The sequence below is a fragment of the Lacerta agilis genome, chromosome 12, assembly GCF_009819535.1.
Source record: "Lacerta agilis isolate rLacAgi1 chromosome 12, rLacAgi1.pri, whole genome shotgun sequence".
NCBI classification, from domain to species: Eukaryota; Metazoa; Chordata; class Lepidosauria; order Squamata; family Lacertidae; genus Lacerta; species Lacerta agilis.
The window spans coordinates 23766130-23786340 of record NC_046323.1 but is presented as its reverse complement, the minus strand read 5'-3'; the positions used below and the strand labels follow the sequence as shown (position 1 = coordinate 23786340).

Genomic DNA, 20211 nt, shown 5'->3' with positions numbered 1-20211 from the left:
GGTTGGACTGCGCGATTTCTCGTGTCCTTTAAACTCTACAGTTCTACGATTCTATGACTAATTAAGCACACTGCGGAGCTCAGGAAGATGGCGGGCATAAAACGGTGCCAACCAGATCATCCAGATGAGATCAGTGGATAGTGATAGTGGTTGGCATTTTCCAACAGCTGTGATTATCTTCTCTCAAAGTGGTATATGTGGCAATGAAAGCAGGGCAGTAACTGAGCTTGCAGCCACAAGTTCTCCAGGTATCATCTCAGGCTTGAATCTCCTGGAAGCCCAAAGATAGTGAAGGTTGTTACATAGGCTGCTGCCTAAGAAAACCCCCAAGATGCAAGGAAATGACAGACTATGATTCTCACAAACCTGCAGATAGGGAACCTGAAATTTGTTATTAATTCCTTCTCCCTACTACTATGCTGTGTTTGTGTGTGTGGCAAAACCCCTCCTACAAACAGCTGCATGCTTGAAAAAGCACCAGGAGATCCAGTCATGGAACTACCACATAATGGGTACTTTCCTTCTGAACCATGGCATCTCCTGTACTAAGAAACAGGTCGAGAGTCTGTATATGAACCTGAAGAAATGTAAACCAGAGTGCCTGCTACATCCTTGTTGGAATTCTTATTTGAATTTCTTTATATTTCTGTCTTCTGGGTTTGGACCTTGCCACACCTGCCATAAGCAAACTGAAAGAATATTCTAGATTTTGGTTGTTCAGAAATTCAAACTGTAGAGCAGCAATGAGGAACTTGCAGCTCTCCAGATGGTGTAAAGACTCCAACTCTTTATTAGCATCAGCCGGAAAGGATGACGGGAGTTGTATTACAACAACCTCTGGAGGGCCACAGGTATCCCACTTCTGCAGATGCTTCCAACTGCGTCTAAAGAAAAAACTGCCAAAATGACCTTCATCCTGCACTCTTCTTTCCTTCTAAAGTTCAAAAAACATCAGCAAAGTTAACTCCCACGCTTGCAACGCGTAGCAGAGACGTGATAGCTCACAAAAAGCCTCAATCCAATCTAGGTTAAATTTGCAGCCAAGCACCTGTCTAGCATTGCGCACGCGCGAGCTCTCTCGCGCACTACACTTCCCCGCATGCAGCGCGCTGCACTAAAACCAATCGCAAGCCAGGGTTCAAGCCCCGCCTATCCCCCCGCCAAAAAAACTCCTCTGAATTCGTACCCTGCAGAGGAGGGGGGAGCTGTCACCCCGCACCCCAACAAAGGCAAAATAATAATAATAAACGGTCTAGGTTAGCTAAAAGAAGAATAAGGCTGCTCCGATCAATTTAAAGAGCGAGGCCTTCCTTCCGAAGGATACGCGCCAGCAGCGGGCGGGCGCGTCTGCGACAGCGCATCCTTCCCGCGCTGTCAGTTACAGGCGCGCGAGTGGGCTCTCGCCTCCCCCCTTTCATTCGTCGCCTGGCTCTTCTGGACTTGTCAATCAACGGCTTCGGCGGCCGCGAGGGCAACAGCGGCTAGCGTCTTCGCCCCGCCCTTGATCCCGCCCCCCTTTCCCCTTTCGCGCGCGCAAATCCCCCCCAACCCAATAAATGCCCCCTGCCACCTCGCGACGGCGGTTAATAGCCCCACTCCTTCCCCTCACCCATTACGCCCTCTAGCTACGCCCATCCAACCCCACCTCGCACCGCCGCGAGCTCTTCTGTATAGGCCGGCCGGCCTGTTTGAAGGCGAGGGCCTGGCTCGTGCGGCTCTCGCGCCGCCCTGGCTCCTCCCCTTTCCCCGCCTCCCTTTCCGCCAGGCCGGTCGCCCTGCTCTCTCAGAGGCTTAAGCCTGCTTTGGGTTCCTTCCTCAGTGGGTGTCAGCCTAGGCCTCGCCGGGCCCCGCCCCTCCTCCTCCTCCTCCTCCTCCACCCCCGGCGCCTTCTCTCTCCTCTCGCCCCCTCCCTCCTCCAGCTCCCAGTTGTCAATCAGGCGCTGGCGCTGAGGCAAGGCGGCGACGGCGGGAGGAGAGACGGGCGCCTACGCCACAGCCCAGCGGCGGCCATTCGTGGAAAAATAGGCCGGCCTGCTCCTCCCAGCTCCGGCAGCGACCGGCCTTCTCGCCGCCGCTACACCCCCAGCCAGCACCCCGCCCTCCGTCCCTCCCATCCTCCTCCTCGAGCCGCGCCTCAGCGGGCGTTAATGCGGGATGAGCGGTACGTAGCCCCCCTCCGCCCCTTCCCTGCCTCCTTCCCTCCCCCGCCGCCGCCCCCGCGCGCCTTCCCGCTTCTCCGTCCCCTCTGGGTCCCTCTGTCTCCCCCGGTTTTTCCCTCCCTCTGCCCCTCCTTCTTCCACCCCCCCTTTCCTTCCCGGCCCTCCCTCCCCGTGCACATCCATCCCTCCTTCGTTTCTGTTTCCTCCCATTTTCCCCTCCCTTGCGCCTCCCTCCTCCTGCCCCTAAAGCATCCTGGGCCACTCAGTAGCCGTAGATGCTTTAGGGGCAGGAGGAGGAGGAGGGCTGTGGGTGGTTTTCCGCCACCCCCCGCACCCGGCCCGCCTTACAGTCTCCGAGAGCAAGAAACCAATCAAGCCTCCCCTTTTTTTTCTGGGTGTTCTCTCGCCAGCCCCCCGTGGGCCGGGTTTCCCAAACCACGTTTTATTTTATTTTTATTTTTTATGACTCCCTTTTCTGCATTAATAATAATATGGACTGAGTTAAGAATGGAGGGCTGGCGAGAATGTACTGACAGATTTGCTCCTGGTTGCAGATTCAAAGGGAACAGCTATGTCTAATAGGTTGTGTGTTTGTTTTGTCTTTTGGTAGATCAAAAGAAGGAGGAAGCTATGCCCTCTGAGGGAGAGAAATCTCCTGAGGCTGAAAACAACAACAATAAGAAAAGCAAAACTGGAGCCTCTCAGGTAAAACATAGAGGGAAGTGAAGCAAGGCTTAATTACTTTCAATTCAGTTCAAGAGATGCTGCCTTGTGGCTTATAGGATGGGTACAAGTCTTTATGGCCTAGACATGTTTGGGGTAGGGGCAAGTTTTCTTGTATTTACTACAGATGTTTGTGGGGGGGGGTATGAAACCTTTGGCTGGATAAGTTATTCATCATCATTTGTTCAGTTGTCATATTTTCTAGCATTCTTGAATACTCAGGATACTGCTTTTTAGTTTGCAAGTACTATTTATCTCCTAATACACTATGTCTCTGTTAGGATTCTCAGCCTTCTCCTCTGGCTCTGCTGGCAGCAACTTGCAGCAAAATAGGGACTCCTGGTGAGAATCAAGCAACTGGACAGCAGCTTATTATAGATCCAAGCCAAGGTTTGGTGCAACTTCAAAATCAGCCACAACAGTTAGAATTAGTAACGACTCAGCTTGCTGGAAATGCTTGGCAGCTTGTTGCGGCTGCTGCTCCTCCTACTTCAAAAGAGAACAACATCCAACAGGCACCTTCTGTTGCTTCTAGTGCAGCAAGTCCCTCCAGTAGTAACAACGGAAATGCATCGCCTTCAAAGACGAAGACAAGCAATTCTTCTGCAGTAACTCCAGGACAGTTTCAAGTCATACAAGTACAGAATCCAGGAGGTACTGTTCAGTACCAAGTGATTCCACAGATTCAGACGACAGAAGGTCAACAAATTCAGATCAATCCTGCTACTACTACAACTCTGCAAGATTTACAGGGTCAAATCCAGCTCATCCCTGCAGGAAATAATCAAGCTATTCTTACAGCTACAAATAGGACAGCTTCTGGGAATATTATTGCTCAGAACTTGGCAAATCAAACAGTGCCAGTCCAGATTAGGCCTGGTGTTTCTATTCCATTGCAGCTACCTATTGCCGGCACTCAGGCACAAGTTGTAACTTCATTGCCTATAAACATTGGGGGAGTGACTCTAGCATTACCTGTAATAAATGTTGCTGCTAGTGGTAGTACTGGACAGGTTACACAGTCAAGTGATAGTGGAGTTTCCAATGGAAATCAGATACTGTCAACACCTGTCACAACCACTGCTGTTAGTACTATGCCAGATTCTCCTTCTTCCACTTGCACAACTACTGCCTCCACATCACTTACAAGCAGCGAAACTTTAGTAAGTACAGCAGAAACAGGCCGGTATGCAAACACAGCAACCAGTTCCGAGTCTAGTACTGAAGAACCTCAAACAGCCACATCAGAAACAGAGACTCAGAACTCTAGTCAGTCTAACGGATTGCAAAATGTGCAGGATCAGACAAACTCACTACAGCAGGTGCAAATAGTAGGTCAGCCTATTCTGCAGCAGATACAGATCCAGCAGCCACAGCAGCAGATCATTCAGGCTATTTCTCCACAGTCTTTTCAGCTCCAGTCGGGACAAACTATTCAGACAATTCAGCAGCAGCCTTTGCAAAATGTTCAGTTACAAGCAGTGAGTCCAACTCAAGTTCTCATAAGAGCACCAACTTTAACCCCATCAGGACAGATCAGCTGGCACACAGTACAGGTCCAAAATCTTCAAAGCCTTTCAAATCTTCAAGTACAAAATGCTGGATTACCCCAGCAACTAACCATTACCCCTGTATCTTCAAGTGGTGGTACTATAGCTCAAATTGCACCAGTAGCTGTTGCTGGTACACCAATAACGCTAAATGCTGCCCAGATTGCTTCAGTGCCTAATCTTCAAACAGTAAGTGTAGCCAACTTGGGTGCTGCAGGTGTTCAAGTGCAAGGAGTTCCAGTCACCATTACAAGTGTTGCTGGTAAGTGCTGTTAAGAATATCCTTTAGTGATGGTATTGGTGTAATGATAATATTTAACTGTGATATGGGCATTTCTGCTTTTAAGTCTCAATAGCAAAATAGTAGATTATATATGCTCAACATTAACAATGCCTACAAAATACTGATTCCTTTTTGCTTGCACTAAATTGACTGCTGGAACAGAGGGTCCCTGGACCATCAAGAATGTGTTTTTGGGTGGTGCAAGAGCCTGGGTTGGAAATGGGGTGGCCCCAGTGTCCCAGTGTAAAAAGTCCCAGTATGTGTGTGGAGAACACAAGTGGCACATTGAGTTTCCGCTATACAGTGTAAGAAACAGCTTACAGATTGCACTACTAAAAGTTACATTGGCTTGTGCTCAACTTTTGTCTTTCACCAACAGTTGTGGTTGGCAGCTCTAATTATTCTCATTATTTTAGCTGTCTCTTGTGAATGGATGAATAAATGTGTACATGGTTTAAGTCATAAATCACTACTTAAAAGTCTTGATTACAATGCCTAAGTTGGAATGTGGCTATATCCTGCAACTAAAGAATAATTGAATGTATTATTACCTGAATTAATATGTACAATGTGTGTGTTCATCTAATGTTGTTCTGATTCTGTTCAGGAGCCTGGAACTCACTGTGCAAACTGACTGCATATTTGATTCTCCAAGGAAAAGTTGCAGATCTTTTTTTAAACCAGCAGAACAGAAATATAAATTATGTTGAAAGATGTAGAAACACGTGTGCAAGTTAATGCCCTGTCAAAATCAGTTGGAATTGCATACAATACAACTTGTATGTAAGATTGTAGTGTCTGAAACTTCGTAGAATTGGTTAATTGTTCCTACTGCAAGAAAATTGCTATGGCAAATAATAATTCTACTAGTGAATGAAATGAATTAAAAGTAAGGTGTTGTTTGTAGAAATGGAACACTTAACATATTGAATAATGGTTTGCCCCCATTTCCAACTTGGAAAACAAGTAGGTATAACATATGGAGGGTTGGCATTTACATGCCATGTAAATCACAAAGAGGTATTTCTCGAAACCAGTTTTCCCCCCACCCCACCCCTTGAATAAAGGAATACTTAAAGAATTGCTTAAAACTAGCATTTCTCTTCAAGTGTGTGATACCTGAAATAAACCTCAAAACTTGTTTCACTTTAAGGATATTCAGATATAAAGCTTGTTCCCTCCTTGCCTTGCCTTTCCCTTGCATACAATAAAAAAACCCACAAAAACCCTTGTGGTTTATTGGCAATTATAGCTTCTCATTTTGGCATAATTAGTCAGGTTACAATCTGGAAGTTTCTAAGTGCCATGGGGGAGAGGCAAGGGAAGGAGGAAGTGCGTAAGCGCAAAGCTCATGCCATGGCTTACCATTGTGTTTCAGTTGTCCCAATCTATGTTCTAGCATTTTCCATATAACTTGAGTTTTCATCTGGAGGTCAGGCTCAATTCTGATATGTGTCCTGGAGACTTAAGTATATGTTGCGTTCTGACAGGATGTACGGTAGTTGTCATGTCCTGCTGAATTTTATAAAGGGAAGACGAATAAGTGGTAGTAGATACTGAATTGTTTACTTTTATTTCTCACTGAACCTCCTCCCGAGATGTTTGTCTTCTGATGGGCGGGAATGTAATTAGGAGGGAAAGTTTTCTTTTAAAGGATCCCCTTCCTATGCTTTTCAACAGCATCACTGAATAACCTCATCCCTGTTTTATAGGAATGTGGCAGCAACCCATATTCTGCTTCTGTCATGTCTAGCTTGCCCCACAGTTATGGCTGGAGAATCTTTGACAACTGATCTCTTGCTATCACCTTAATTTATTGGTTGTATGGATATGACACCTTGCTGAATATATATGGTGTGCATTATATAATACTTAGTATTTTATTTTAAATCACAAACTTGGCTCTTCTGTTTCCAGGGCTTTTGCTTTGGCATAACTGTGCACCATAACAGCAAGTGAAAAGTAACTGTCTTAATGTATGAAGTGAGAATTGTAGACAAGTTGTACAGAGACTGTATAAACAGCTGTTTCCTCCCCGCAGAACTTCAATAAAACATTACAAACTTGGTTCTATATAAGTTCATTTGTAGACATAAGCTGTAAATTGCATCCTGGTGTGCCATGTTGGGACTCCTGGTGTATAGCTTCAGCGTACCAGGCCTCTTTCAGTACACATTGGTGATTGCTGCCAGTTCGTTTAGTGTCAGCAATAACTTTCCACTACTTCTCTCCCCCCCCCTTACTCCCCTGCTAAAACCATGCAGATTTAGTCAGAAGTAACAACCTTGGTCTCTCACATACTTCATTTTTAAACCATGGTGTGACCAGTGTTATTGGTTTATTAAGAGATAACCATCTGTAGAATAAACATAAGAAGAGCCTGGTGGATCAGTTCAGCGGCTCATTTAGTCCAGCATCCTGTTTTCAGAGTGGGTTTAAAAGTGTCTCTTGAACATAGAAGACCTCTAGTAAGCGGCCTCTTTTTTGGACATAATACCATTATTGTGTTACAGCATTTCCATCTTGCCTAGATAACATAGGAAGTAGCAAGGTGGCAGTAGATAGTAATCTCTTAAGGACTCTATTTATTACTCTTCAGTAGTGTACATTATATTTATTAATGGTGAGGAGTGAGCATCTTTATGAATAAGAATTCCTTATATATTATGGCCACCAGCCAACACACTTGGCTGGTGGCCATAATACATAGGCCCATCTTTCAAATTCATTCCTACAGGACAAGCACTAGATAGTTTCAAGTCCTGGCTACACATTGATAGAATGAGGTGCTAGGAAGGATTGTGCTGCTTCAGATTGCAAGTGGATAACTTCTGTTAAAATTACCATAATAGCTTTACCAAAAAAAAACAAAAAACCCCACCCCCAAACCTCCATACAAATAGAAAACTAGCACAACAGCAAGAAGGCTGGAATAGAACTTTTATCCCTAACATGCTAGCTTTCTATTTGCATATGGCAGCACTAACAAAACCTGGTATCATCCAACAGAATCTGAAGTGACAGTCAACTTTTACTCCTTGTAATTCTGCTACCTTGTTATTCATGTATGTAGAGGGATCAAGACTAGCTGATCCCTTATGAGCTTTCCCACTTTCTACTCACTTAAGCTTTTCTTTATTCTGTGTTTAAGTCCTCTGTTCAAATTGCAACGTGATATTACATATTCTAATAGAAGGACTAATTATGGTTAATTCAGTGGTAACTCAAGCCACTTAAATTAGTTGGTGAAAGTGATCCAGAATCATTTCCTTATGCACTGCAAATCTTCAACTGGAAATTATTTGAAACTAAAAGAGAATTAGCTGAAAGATGTAGTTAATTACCATGTTTAGCGCAGGTGTTCTGTTTCAGAAAATGACCTTTGTTTAGCTATTATCTGTTTACCCAATTTTAATTCCCCTTTCACCATATACATTTCCTGTGCTTTAAGTGTGGAACTTCAGAAAATTAAAGCAATCATTGATGCAGGCAAATCTCAAAGTTTTAATCACCACCTTTTATTACAAATATCACTAGGTCTTTATGTGTATGTTTAACAAGGTTTTCTACTTTGTGCTTAGTATTTCAGCCCTGAAAGGTTCATTTTCATTGATTGATATAACTGGGCATCAGTTTACTTATGACCATTCATAAATAGAGTGCCTAGTAGCTCAACTACAGTACTACTGTTGATCTAATTTAAACTTTAAGTCTGTTAAGGAGCTTGTTCTTTCTATATAGATTAAGACAGGACGGTTTCGCTGTTATGTGTTAGAGTTTGTATAGATGCTTCCTTTTTGTGTGGTTGCTTGCCTTCTGTAACCTATACTGTTGTCTGAGTTGGGTAACTATCTTTCTGCCTAGGTACTGAGAGGAAGAGTTACCATATAGCTATTCTTCCATAAGAAACATGGAAAACAAGGGGCCTTGGAATAGTGAAAAGTGAAAAGCACTAAAAATATAACTTTTAAAAAACGAGCCATTAAAAATCTTATCTTTCTCAATTTAGAGCTCCAGACTATAAAACCTAATTATTTCATGTGAGCTCCATTCACCCTGAGCTGGTTCACATGATATTGTAAGCCAAACTATGATTTACCAAGACTGTATGGGCTCCTGCAGAGGAGCATGCTGCCACTTAGCTCCTCCATGGTCTTTTTTACTGCTGCAGTAAACCAAGGTTTGGCTTAGCATGTCATCCTTACTGGAATGAGTAGTTTTGCTCTCTGCTCACCACGAGTTGTAAACCACACCTTGGTTGCAGCTCATGGTTAGCTTAACCATGAGTTGCAGTTCAGATGACATGCTGACCTTGGGTGAGTTCAGTGTGGTGTTACATTGAAAAACATGGAAATTCTTCTGTGCAAGACTGCTTTTTTATGTGGGCTCAGTAAGCCGTAGTTTATTTGCCATGCCATTATCATCACTAAAAATTCATTAGCTTTGTACGACACAAATGCTTGACTTCAATTCCCCCCCCCCCCTTCCCAAAATAGTAGCTGTGGCAGACTATAGCAGAAATAGCAGAAGTTTGCCCTCCTGAGTCAAAGATACAGCTAACACTAAAGTTCAGCTACTACAGGTTAAACTTACAATCTTTGGGAAACATTGAGCTCATAAATAAAGCTCATATCATTGAGGCACTTCTAAAACAGACTGTCTACTGTGGTTTAAAGGCAATCCCTTGCTACTATTTATTATCCAAGCAGTTACCTAGCTCATTGAAAAAACCCTGTTGCTTTCACTGAAGATACATGCACAATTGGGTTGTATGCTAGGACTGGACTTGCTACTGCTGGTTTTCAATATTAATACTTCGGGTCACAGCTCAAATTCTTTAAATCAGACATTTCAGCTTGCAGTTGGAAAAACATTATGGCTACAAGTACTCCTTGGCCAATTAGATTTTATTCTTTTCCTAAAGTTTCATCAAAAAGGCTTTTCATTTTAGAACTTTGAGCCTCTGTAAAAGAATTCCAAATAGTTTGTATCCAACCAGGCTGAGTCAAGGGATGGGTAGACTTGGTATTGTCAGGTTATAAATCTTCAACTGTAGCATGGGAGCAGCTTTTACAGATGAGACATGGTCTCTTGAGTCTCAGCAGTAGGATAATAAATTGTCTCAACAGTACTGGTGCTGTGTTAGAACACTGAAATGCCAGATGAGCTGAACAGTTCAATTACCAGTTTAATTACACTTTCCTTGGAGAAAGATGCTTACCTTGGTGCCAAATCTGGTATACATTTTGACTTTAGGGGATACACTTTTCACCAAGTCTTGTAATGCATCACAGTCCCTTAATATTGACAAAGTAAAGGGCTGCACTAACACACAATGCTAACCAAAAAATGTATGAGTGACATGTATTAGAAGGTTGGAACTGTGGCCTGGCCCCACTTTCACATATTTCCTCATGTGTTCCAAGTTGTCTTTACAGAAGGCAACTTGCATAGGGTTCTGATCACATCTTTACCTGGAGATAATTACAGTTAATTTATACCACTTTTTGACCCAAAGGATGCAAAGTGGTGAACAGCATATTAATACAAAATAAACACTAAAAGTATAATAAATCTATCATCTAAACAATATAAAAAAGCAAAATCAAGATACACCCATACATCACACTGTACAGTATATGCGTTAGGAATGCCAGATAACCCACAGCAATCAAGGTACCTTAATCAGCAATCAAAACTCAAAAAGGAGGTGCTGCCATCACCTTTAGTATTATCTTTTCAGGGTTGTCCAGAAAAGGATGGCTGCCACACTGAATACTGAGAGGCCCAGTCCTTGAAAAGAGCCACAGCTGCCCAAATATTCCTTGTCTCCGTCCCAGCAAGCTGGGCTTTGTTGCAGTGTGTTTTCAGCTAGGCAAGCAAGGTTACCAGGAGTGGGCAGGGGGTACAGCAGTGTTATAAATAGAGGTCACACCCATAAGGGTGAATGTGCCTAGGCACCTGTGCAGATGAGATTTCAAAAGTAGGCTGGCAGTGGGGCCAGTCAGTGCCACTTCACTCCTTCCAAACATTCTTCTGTACAGAATGAATGTCTTCACATAATAAGTTGCTCTTACAGTTTATGCCTGTCTTAGGGGAATCTCAAGATCTGCCTTGTGGAACAGATGGCACTAGCTCTAGGTGGTTTCTGGTTTCAGAATTTTCCAATTTATTGCAGCAGTATGAATTCTCAGTGCAGGCACTGAATTCACTTGGAAATGAAAACAGAAACATCCTCAAGAGTATCAAATGCAAGAGCAAAAGTTGACCTGGCTTCTCTTTACTCTTAAAGTATTGTATATCATGTGCAAAATCTCAGCATCAATATGCACAATACCTGTAATTTCCCATGAAAATGGAACGCTGGGAAGTTTTTAAGTCAATCCTGTTCTGAACAGATGGAACCAATCAGAGATTTGGTGGCAGAGTATGCATCTGTGGGCAGCACCCATCACCCATATTCTTTCATGTCAGGTTAATGTAATGTAAGCTTGGAGCCAGCGTACTTTAATACTGATAATGACAATAATAATATTTACTATGACTTTTATTTTATTTGTACCCTGCCCATCTGACTGGGCTTAAGGATTACCTTACCTTATATATGCCAACTCAATTGCTTTGATTTTCAAGTACCAAGGAATCAAACCTTCAGTGTGGTAGCACCTATATCATGGAGATTAGGCAGACACCTGCTAGCTAAAAACTGTTTTGTTTAAGCAAGCCTATACTATCAAGTTAGGTAAATTTGACGTGTTTTTTAATATGTAATTTTATTTTATAATGTCTTTTTTATGTAAACTATTCAGAGGGTTAGATGATTAAGCTGTATATAAATCCTATTAAAGAAAGAACTAGTTGAAGCCCTTACTAAAGAAAATGAAATACTGGAATGATAGAAACCTAAATTTTCTGTTTCAAAGAACTAATCAGTATATGACTTGGAAGGTGGTATTTTTCTTTTCTTTTTTGCAATAAAGGTCTTCAACCTCAGAAAAGCATTTTGAAACTATTTTAGACAACTGGTAGAGATTTTAAGTCTTAAAGGTATCGTTCTGACTTATATCTCGCCTATTTTTACATTTATTTTTTAATGTTAACTTTTTGTTGTTTTAGTAAAAGCAAATACAAAATCCTGTTTCATATAAGCTTTTAGAGATTTAAGTTTTCATGTGGAGTTTAAATGTGTTTTGTTTTCTTTTTTGATATGGCCTGCAGACTAATTCAATACATTTTATTGGTCATTCAAGTGGTTTAGAACCACATTGCAGCTTACAGAAAAACATGGACCTCTACATTTGCACTGGAGTTTTTGCAGGTGTTATTCACAGGGCGGAAAATATGGCAGTTAGGTTCAGAGATATAAAAAGCCTGAAATAAGCCTGGGAAAATGGTGGGTGGGTGTGTAAAAATTGGGTTTTCTGCCTTTCTGTTCACCTTTTTGTAAATTTATGTTATTTGTATTGTAAATGTATATGTATATATGTCATTCTGCTGGTGTGTTGTAATGTGCTATTTGATTGCTGATCATCTTGAAAGTGGTGGGGGTTTCAATTTCAAAAGGAAGGGCCAGATACACTATGGTGTTGTGTTTGGTTTTTTTTAAAAGGAAACCAAAATAGACAGACAACTGAGTTTGGGAAGTATCTTTTATACTGGTAATAAATTTTCAAAGTAAAGTGAATAGAAGATTTAGTACTACTGTATTTAAACTTGTGCTTTTATAAGAAATCAGGATAGGCAACATTAGTTTAGAAATAAATCAATTGTTTGAATTCAAAATATATGTATCAAAACACATGCTTAGTGATATAGCTATAGCCATCTAAATCCAGTCCAATAGAAAAGCCTTCCACCATGTCCAACATCAGTTGACCATGATTTTTGAATAGACAGTGCTGTGTATTCAATCTGATACTGAGTGTGTTCAGCTTTCAAAGCTTCTTAGTTAGGTCTGTCAGCCCTGTGTGACTTATTCACAGTAGAAGTTAGCATCCAGCTATATGGCTTGTTTTGAGGAAAGGATTGACCCAGCTACAGGAGTAATCTTGTTATCTTAAACACATTTCCTTCAACATAAATTCCACTAAAATAGTAATTAATTTCAAGTGATCAGGGATCAGGCAGATTGAGAAAATAGGTTTTTCATAACTTTTTAAAATGAGGGTGAAAGGATTCTCTCTTGTCTGTTCAGCCAAATTGAAGCCTTCTGATTCTAGCCTGGTTTGCAGTTGCAAAATTTGCTCCAGCTTTCTAAATTTATCTTCACCATCAAACCATATATCTTTCGTGTAATCCCATAGTAAGCTTTGTGCCCAGGACATATTTCTTTGAACATGCCATGGTCTTAAAGGATCATAAATACTCACCTGAGAGTGAAGTAATCTCTAGATGATCCATTTTAAACCAAGGACTGTTTCATAAATTATTTGAGAACTCCCCTGCCTTGTCTTCCAAGAAAAATACTTCTCAGTCAGTCTTGCTCACTAGAAATATAAAAAAGAAACTAGAATGATGAGTCTTCCTTTCTTCAAACAGAGCACTGGTGATGACAAAAAATGAGGCTTTTTTTCAGAATAAGAATAATTGTACCTTTCCTTTCACAGCAAGAGGTAATACAGGCATTTGGAACAGTGCCCTCGCTTTAGGTCTATTCTGTTTTGCTGTCTTTTCAACATAATTCTCTGCCAAACCTACCTGTGATGGACTAAACTGAACCAGCCCACCAGTGGTGCCAATAAAAGTCCCCACCCCCCATATGTTGCCAGTCTGAGTCTGAAAAATTAGGGGGAGCTGACAAGCACCTGTTAATTCACAATACATGGCTTATGGGCCATATTCAGTGAAGCATGTCTTAAGTTGTGCAGGCATATTCTGTATTGACTACAACCAACCTTTGTGACCCTTTTCTTCAAAGTATCCATTAATGTTGATTTTCACGTGTCATTCTGATGATGTCACCAAGTTTGGAGAGATTCTTCTGGAGTTCTGTTGCAGCCTGCTCTGGATTTTATCATCTTGAATGCTTTAGTTTTACCTGAGACATCTGGGTGTAGGGCAGTACAGTATATGAATTCAATAAATAATAATGATGACGATACCTGCATAGTTGGCTGTACCATTTCCCACCCGTTTATCCAGATCACTATGAATACATTTTAGTAATGGATTTTACTTGCGTCTTGCTTGTGAAATTAAAACACAGTTCCATTAGGAAGACCAAATGAAAATGAGTTATTTTGGAGAGCAGTGACTTTAGCAGTACAGTTGTACCTTGGTTTTCGAACAGAATGTGTTCCGGGAGTGCATTAAAAAACCCCAAGTGTGGCTTCCAGTTGGCTGCAGGAGCGTCCTGCAGCGAATTGGAAGCTGCACCGAATGTTCAGCTTCCAAAAATCGTTCGGAAACGGGAACACTCACTTCTGGGTTTTGATTGTTCGGGAGCCGATTTTTTCAGGAGCCCTGAGCTCCTTTGAGAGAAAGGGTGGGATATAAATTCAACCAATCAGTGCTGGAGAAGATAGTCCTTCATACGATCCTATCCTCAAGCCATGTGAGGCTTTGGTAGTCATAACCAGCACTTTTAATTGTGGCCAGAAATGAACTTTTAGATGTTCACAAGCCAATCAAATGACTTTCTTTATTGGAAGTATTCACTAAACTCTAAAACTGTTGCAACACATGAGCCTTGTGTTCAACATTGAAATTTGAAGCTGATCCCACTCATTTCCATACTGCAGATTGTATTTCTGTTCATAAGTGTCCTGGAGGGATGAGCAGTGAGCTAGCCAAGTTTGCTGATGACACCAAATTGTTCAGGATGGTAAGAACAAAAGGGATTGTGAAACACTCCCAAATGAACTATGTAAAGGAGGCATTAACTTGGCAAATGCAATTCAATGTAAGCAATTGTAAAGTGACACACATTGTTTGCTTATGTGGTCTGAACTGGTGGTGCCTTGATGAAAATGTCAGCCCAAAAAAGCTTTTCTGGAAGGGAGAAAATTTGGTGCACTCCAAGAGATCTTGAATCATCCAGAAAGTTCTGGTGGCTGGCCTTGCAAAGAGGAATCCCATATTATTATTAAATTACTATGTTATTAAAACTGTGTCTCTTGTATTATCTACAACTTTTAAGGTGACTTAACACCATTATTATTATTGTTGCTGTTGTTGTTGTTATTAAATTTACAGAGACCAGTTGAAGAGCAGCAGGTATAGGCAAATGCAACAGGTTTTATGCCCACAATTTCATTTATTTTTACATTATACTACAGTGTTCGAAACTTCCATTGTTCTAGGCACTTTTTGCGACAGGGAATTTCATTAGCGTGAGCAGTTTCTGAGCTCTGGGCACAGTACTGCACCTAAGATTTCAGATTAAAACTGCAGAGTGAAAGGAAAGGAGGACCTTTTTCTGCCTCCCCGCTTCCAGCTACTGCCTGAAGACTGGAGAAGAGACCCTCTTAATAATATTAGGGGGGTGGGCAGGGGAAGGACTAGAAGACCATGTGGAAAATGAACACAATATTTTAGCTGCAGTTCATTCATTTTCAGCTTTGTATTCTTGTTATATGAAAGCGTGCCTAGACATTCCGTTGTTGCACCCTTAACCTAGGTTTAAGGTGCTATTTAGCTCCTAGCTTTCATATCTCAGTTTCTAACACTGCTGTACTAGTACCAACTTTTACAGTAGCGTCTTCCAACAATGGATTCAGTTCCCAGATTGGTAACTAGCTGCAGCCATTCTGGCAAAGTGCCACCCTGGATACCGTTTGCAATTAGTATAACATAATTTGTGAGTCCAGCTGTTTCCTTTTATATTAAAAAGGTGCTGGGTTTATTACCTTTTGGGAGAGAAGGTTCTTACAGTCCTAAAGTATTATGCATATGAGTAAATTTAAGTGACTTTTCTCCATCTTATATTGGAATGAATATGATATTGAAACCATGTTGTGATTTTACTTTGATTAACTAAAGAAGTCACGTGTATTCTTATTTTACAGGTCAACAACAAGGACAGGATGGAGGCGTAAAAGTACAGCAAGCCACACCAACTCCTGTCACTGTAGCAGTAGGAGGCATCACAAATGCAGCCATTGGTGCTGTTAGTCCCGATCAGATAATTCAGGTGCAGTTGCATGAAGCCCAGCAAGCTTCTGATCAAGACGTGCAACCTGGCAAAAGGTTAAGGAGAGTTGCTTGTTCATGCCCTAACTGCAGAGAAGGAGAAGGAAGGTAATTTCCATAATAGCTGTAAAGTGCCAAGCATCTCAGGGCCAACGGTGATCCTTTTGCTCTTGCATTTCTGTTCCTGCTTTAAATAAATATATTTATTTCATTCTATTTATGAATGGCTTCCCGTGAAACGTTTCAAAGCAATTTAACAATAAAAACATATATATGAACGACTTACAGAGATTTGTTGGGCTTGACGGGGTGAACCCAAATTGAAACCCATGGAAGATTTAAGGACCCAAGTTACATATTGGTTACAATACCACCAGTTATACAATATGTTTAAATTGGATAAGAAACTAGGGTTTCTGGACCAAAGCTCACAATTGGAAAGAGAGTTAATACAGAATAAGGACAGGTTATTGTCTAAAATGTATAAATTACTATTGGATTGGGAAACAAAAGATGAGCTGGTCAAAGCCTCAGTGACACGCTGGGTAATGGATCTAGAGCACAACATAGACCTAAATCTCTGGGAGAAACTTTGGAAGAATGATTTGAATTTTATTGCATGCTATACTTTGAAAGAGAACTATATGAAAATGATTCATAGATGGCATCTAACACTGAGTAGACTGGCTAAGATGTATAAAGCAGAATCAGATCTGTGTTGGAAACGGAGGGAACTTTTTTCATAAGTGGTGGGCATGTAAAAAAGTTAAAGATCATTGGGAAATGATTTTTAATGAGATGGGAAAAAATGTTTAAAACAACTTTCCCCAAAAGGCCGGAGGCCTTTTTGTTAGGAATAGTACAGTCAGAAGTTCCCAGGTGTCAGAGAAACTTGTTTATGTATGCAACAATGGCAGCTCATGTTCTGTTAGCCAAAAAATGGAACGTGAGCGTGGTCCCAAATAAGGAAGATTGCCAACTTAAATTGATAGAATATGTGGAACTAACATTTCTAACGAACAGATTAAGAGAGCAAGAAGAATATACATTTGTAAAAGAATGGAAAATATTTGCTGATTATATGGAAAATAACTGTACACATTTGAAAATGCTGGTAGCATTAAGATAATTTCAACAGTTTAACTAATAATTGAAAGATTTAAAATTGGAGAACTGACAAAAAAGGACATAGCAGAACATGCAGGAATAATAGTTCAATAAATGAACCAGGAAAGGGGAAGAAGGGAAGTCATGGATTATGAAATTATGTAAATGTTTATTTCGAGATGTTAAAATGAAAACTTAATTAAAATTATTTATAAAAACATATATAAAACAATTTCATATGTAAAGAGAATGAAAACACTTTCTCAAGTCACCTTCCTCTGAAAGCAGGTGTTTGTGACTGGGCCGTTGGAATCTGATAGGGTTCGGGGGGTGTTCAGGAGTAGTTAGATCAAATTGTTTTTCTTAATGTGTTTTACAAAATTGTACTTCGGTTAACCATTAGTGTTTTCTGCTTGATAGAAGCAGTAACGAACCAGGAAAAAAGAAGCAACATATCTGCCATATTGAAGGTTGTGGAAAGGTTTATGGGAAAACATCTCATCTCCGGGCACACCTACGCTGGCATACTGGAGAAAGACCATTTGTATGCAATTGGATCTTCTGTGGGAAAAGATTTACGAGGAGTGATGAGCTGCAAAGACATAGGCGAACCCATACAGGTCAGTGAATAGTCTTCTACAAATGTTTTAAAGGACAAGTGTATTTTATATTTTATAATATACCCATTGTGCTACAGGTATATGTGTTCTCATTTTTAAATCACTATAGAACTTAAAAGTTGGTCTCCTAATCAGAACCTTGCATAGGTAAGAATACTTTCTTTTATCTTTCCTCAATCTTCCAACATAAAACTTCATCCCACAAGTTATGAGAGAGGTAGAAAAACTTTTCTCTATCCAATTTTCTGTGCCACACGGAATTTTATAAACTTCTACCTTGTCACTTCTTACACACCTGTCCTCTAAAGTCTCAAATGCTGCTAAAGTCCCAAACTCTGAAACACTTCATCCCCTTGATCATTTTGGTTGCCCTTTTTTGAACCTTAATGCCACTTACTAGGAAGAACAGGAAGGGCAAGGCAGCAGCAAGATTGAGGCAGCATGGTCATACTGCTGGGAGAGGCAGATTGATTCTGCAGATGAATTCACACGGCTCCAGCCTCACTGCCGTCTCATCCTCCCCAGTAAGCAACAGTAACACTGTTGCCTGGAGGCTGTTGTTACAGTTCTATCCCACCAGCTTATGTCCAGTGAGATGACACCTACAGGAGACTTTCTCCTACAGAGCACAGTGATCAGTTGGTTAGATAATGGGTGAGATAATATCTTCCGTTTACTACTCCCCGAGACAGCTGGGACCACTGCCTCCTGCAAGGATGTGTCGACCATACCCTGGATCCAGGAAGCTCATTTGACAGTACAGTGGTACATCCAGTTACAAAAGGGATCTGAAGGCCCAGCCAAAGCACAAAAATTCTGTAACTGGAGGACTGATTCTGTGCACACACAAGCGGCAAACCCACTTAGGCTTTGCCGCATTCACAACCCGAAAGTTAACCCGAGGGTCCACTGTAACTGATATTGACAGCATTTACCATGTTAGGCACTCTGGTGGTCTCTTGAAGTTTTCTTAAGAAGTGCGTATCTTCACATTCATGTCTTTGTAGACCAATGGAAACATCATGTAAAAAAGGGTTACTTGAATCTGTTCACAGTACTTGCGTATATATCAGTACAAATCTTTACTGTGAAAAAAGTCACATGTAAAGGTTTTGCCTTGATTTCCACATGATGAAAGAAAAAAATCCTAAATCTTCCAGGAAGCTCATAAAGGTAGCAATTGCTGCAGATAGTATTAGCACTTTAAACTAAATTAATGTGTGGGCACACATGCATGTACACCAGTTGTTTCACTGTGTAGTACCATAAATTCATGCTTCTGGTCTTCAAAATAATACTTTTAGAAAGACAAAATAAAGACAACATAACAAGTTGAAATTACCGTGGCTATACTGCTGATTATAGCCAGATAATTGTCCCATAATATTAATAGAAAAAATAATTACTGAACAACTCTTGTTTTGTTTTTTTCCCAATAGGTGAGAAGAGATTTGAATGCCCAGAGTGTTCTAAAAGATTTATGCGAAGTGACCATCTCTCCAAGCATGTCAAAACACACCAGAACAAGAAAGGTGGGGGAACAGCCCTCGCTATTGTTACCTCAGGTGAATTGGACCCTTCAGTTACTGAGGTGCTTGGATCTCCAAGGATTGTCACAGTTGCAGCCATTTCTCAAGATTCAAACCCAGCAACCCCTACTGTTTCAACAAACATGGAAGAATTCTGAAGGAACATTATTCAAATGCCTAGAGTTGCACTTAAGTTTACATACCTTTCAAGATACGAAAGTGGGCTGGTAAAAGTGTATTACAGAACAGGAAATCATGTAGTCAGTCTTGATTTCTGTAAGTATTCCAAGTTGGAGGACTAGCACAGGAAGTGTACATTGTATAACAAGATAAAAAAAATCAAAAATAAATACAGGGCCAATTGTCATAGATAAATTATGGATACAGCAGATGAAGAAAATATTGCTTCCACACTGTACTAATTTATGTAGCTATATCACGAAAATGATTTTAATTGGATTTTCCTTCTCTTTTCACATTATATGTAAAAGTTTGTTGTAACAACAAGCAGTACAAATATACAACAGGATGTCTGTTGGTTAGGGTTGTTTTCACATGAATGTCTCTGGAATTTTCACAGGAACTTTCTTTGTTCAAACGGCACAACAAAAACTCATAATAATCTAGTAAAGATGAAAACTTTTTGTTTCTTTTTGGTTTGTGAAACATAGTAAACCTGGCCATCTTTGGTCATTTTTAAAAAATAATTCAGATGGCAGCATGTTAAATGGTTCTGAGGTGCACCTCAGATAATTTTGGCCACTACATTATAGTAGTGTGTATAATGACAATCAGTAAACACAAATTATTCTCTAGGAGAGAGAAAGAGATCTATAGAGCCAGTGTATACTGTAGCAAATATTGAATCTTAGAAATATATTGACATAAGATTTTAATTAATTTCTATGTAAAAGTTAAATATAGGAACCTATGTGATAAGTCCTATATTTTTAACACATCCCATTTCAAGACATGAGTGATCCATTGCTAAGCCTTGGTTAACTTCATTTATAAAAAGTGTAATTTAAATATTTAAATTTTATTAGAATACTTGGAAATGGTGGGATATAGGATATTGTAGTAGACCTCATGCACCAATGTCAACCTTTT

General features: G+C 40.6%; 1 protein-coding gene across 1 annotated transcript; it reads left to right on the top strand.

Moving 5' to 3' along the window:
* Nucleotides 1-1664: 1664 nt before the first annotated feature.
* Nucleotides 1665-19808, top strand: SP4 (Sp4 transcription factor). Its single transcript, XM_033165085.1, has 6 exons — nucleotides 1665-2161; nucleotides 2770-2864; nucleotides 3164-4694; nucleotides 15722-15953; nucleotides 17373-17572; nucleotides 19012-19808. Exons 1-6 carry the CDS (start codon nucleotides 2155-2157, stop codon nucleotides 19257-19259), a joined length of 2313 nt encoding a protein of 770 aa, XP_033020976.1. The 5' UTR covers nucleotides 1665-2154; the 3' UTR covers nucleotides 19260-19808.
* The last annotated feature ends 403 nt before the right edge of the window (nucleotides 19809-20211 follow it).

Excerpts from the sequence above, each read along its gene's own strand:
- SP4 (XM_033165085.1), top strand. Across the intron at positions 4,695-15,721 it reads CACCATTACAAGTGTTGCTG|GTCAACAACAAGGACAGGAT; the intron begins GTAAGTGCTGTT and ends CTTATTTTACAG. Across the intron at positions 15,954-17,372 it reads TGCAGAGAAGGAGAAGGAAG|AAGCAGTAACGAACCAGGAA; the intron begins GTAATTTCCATA and ends TCTGCTTGATAG.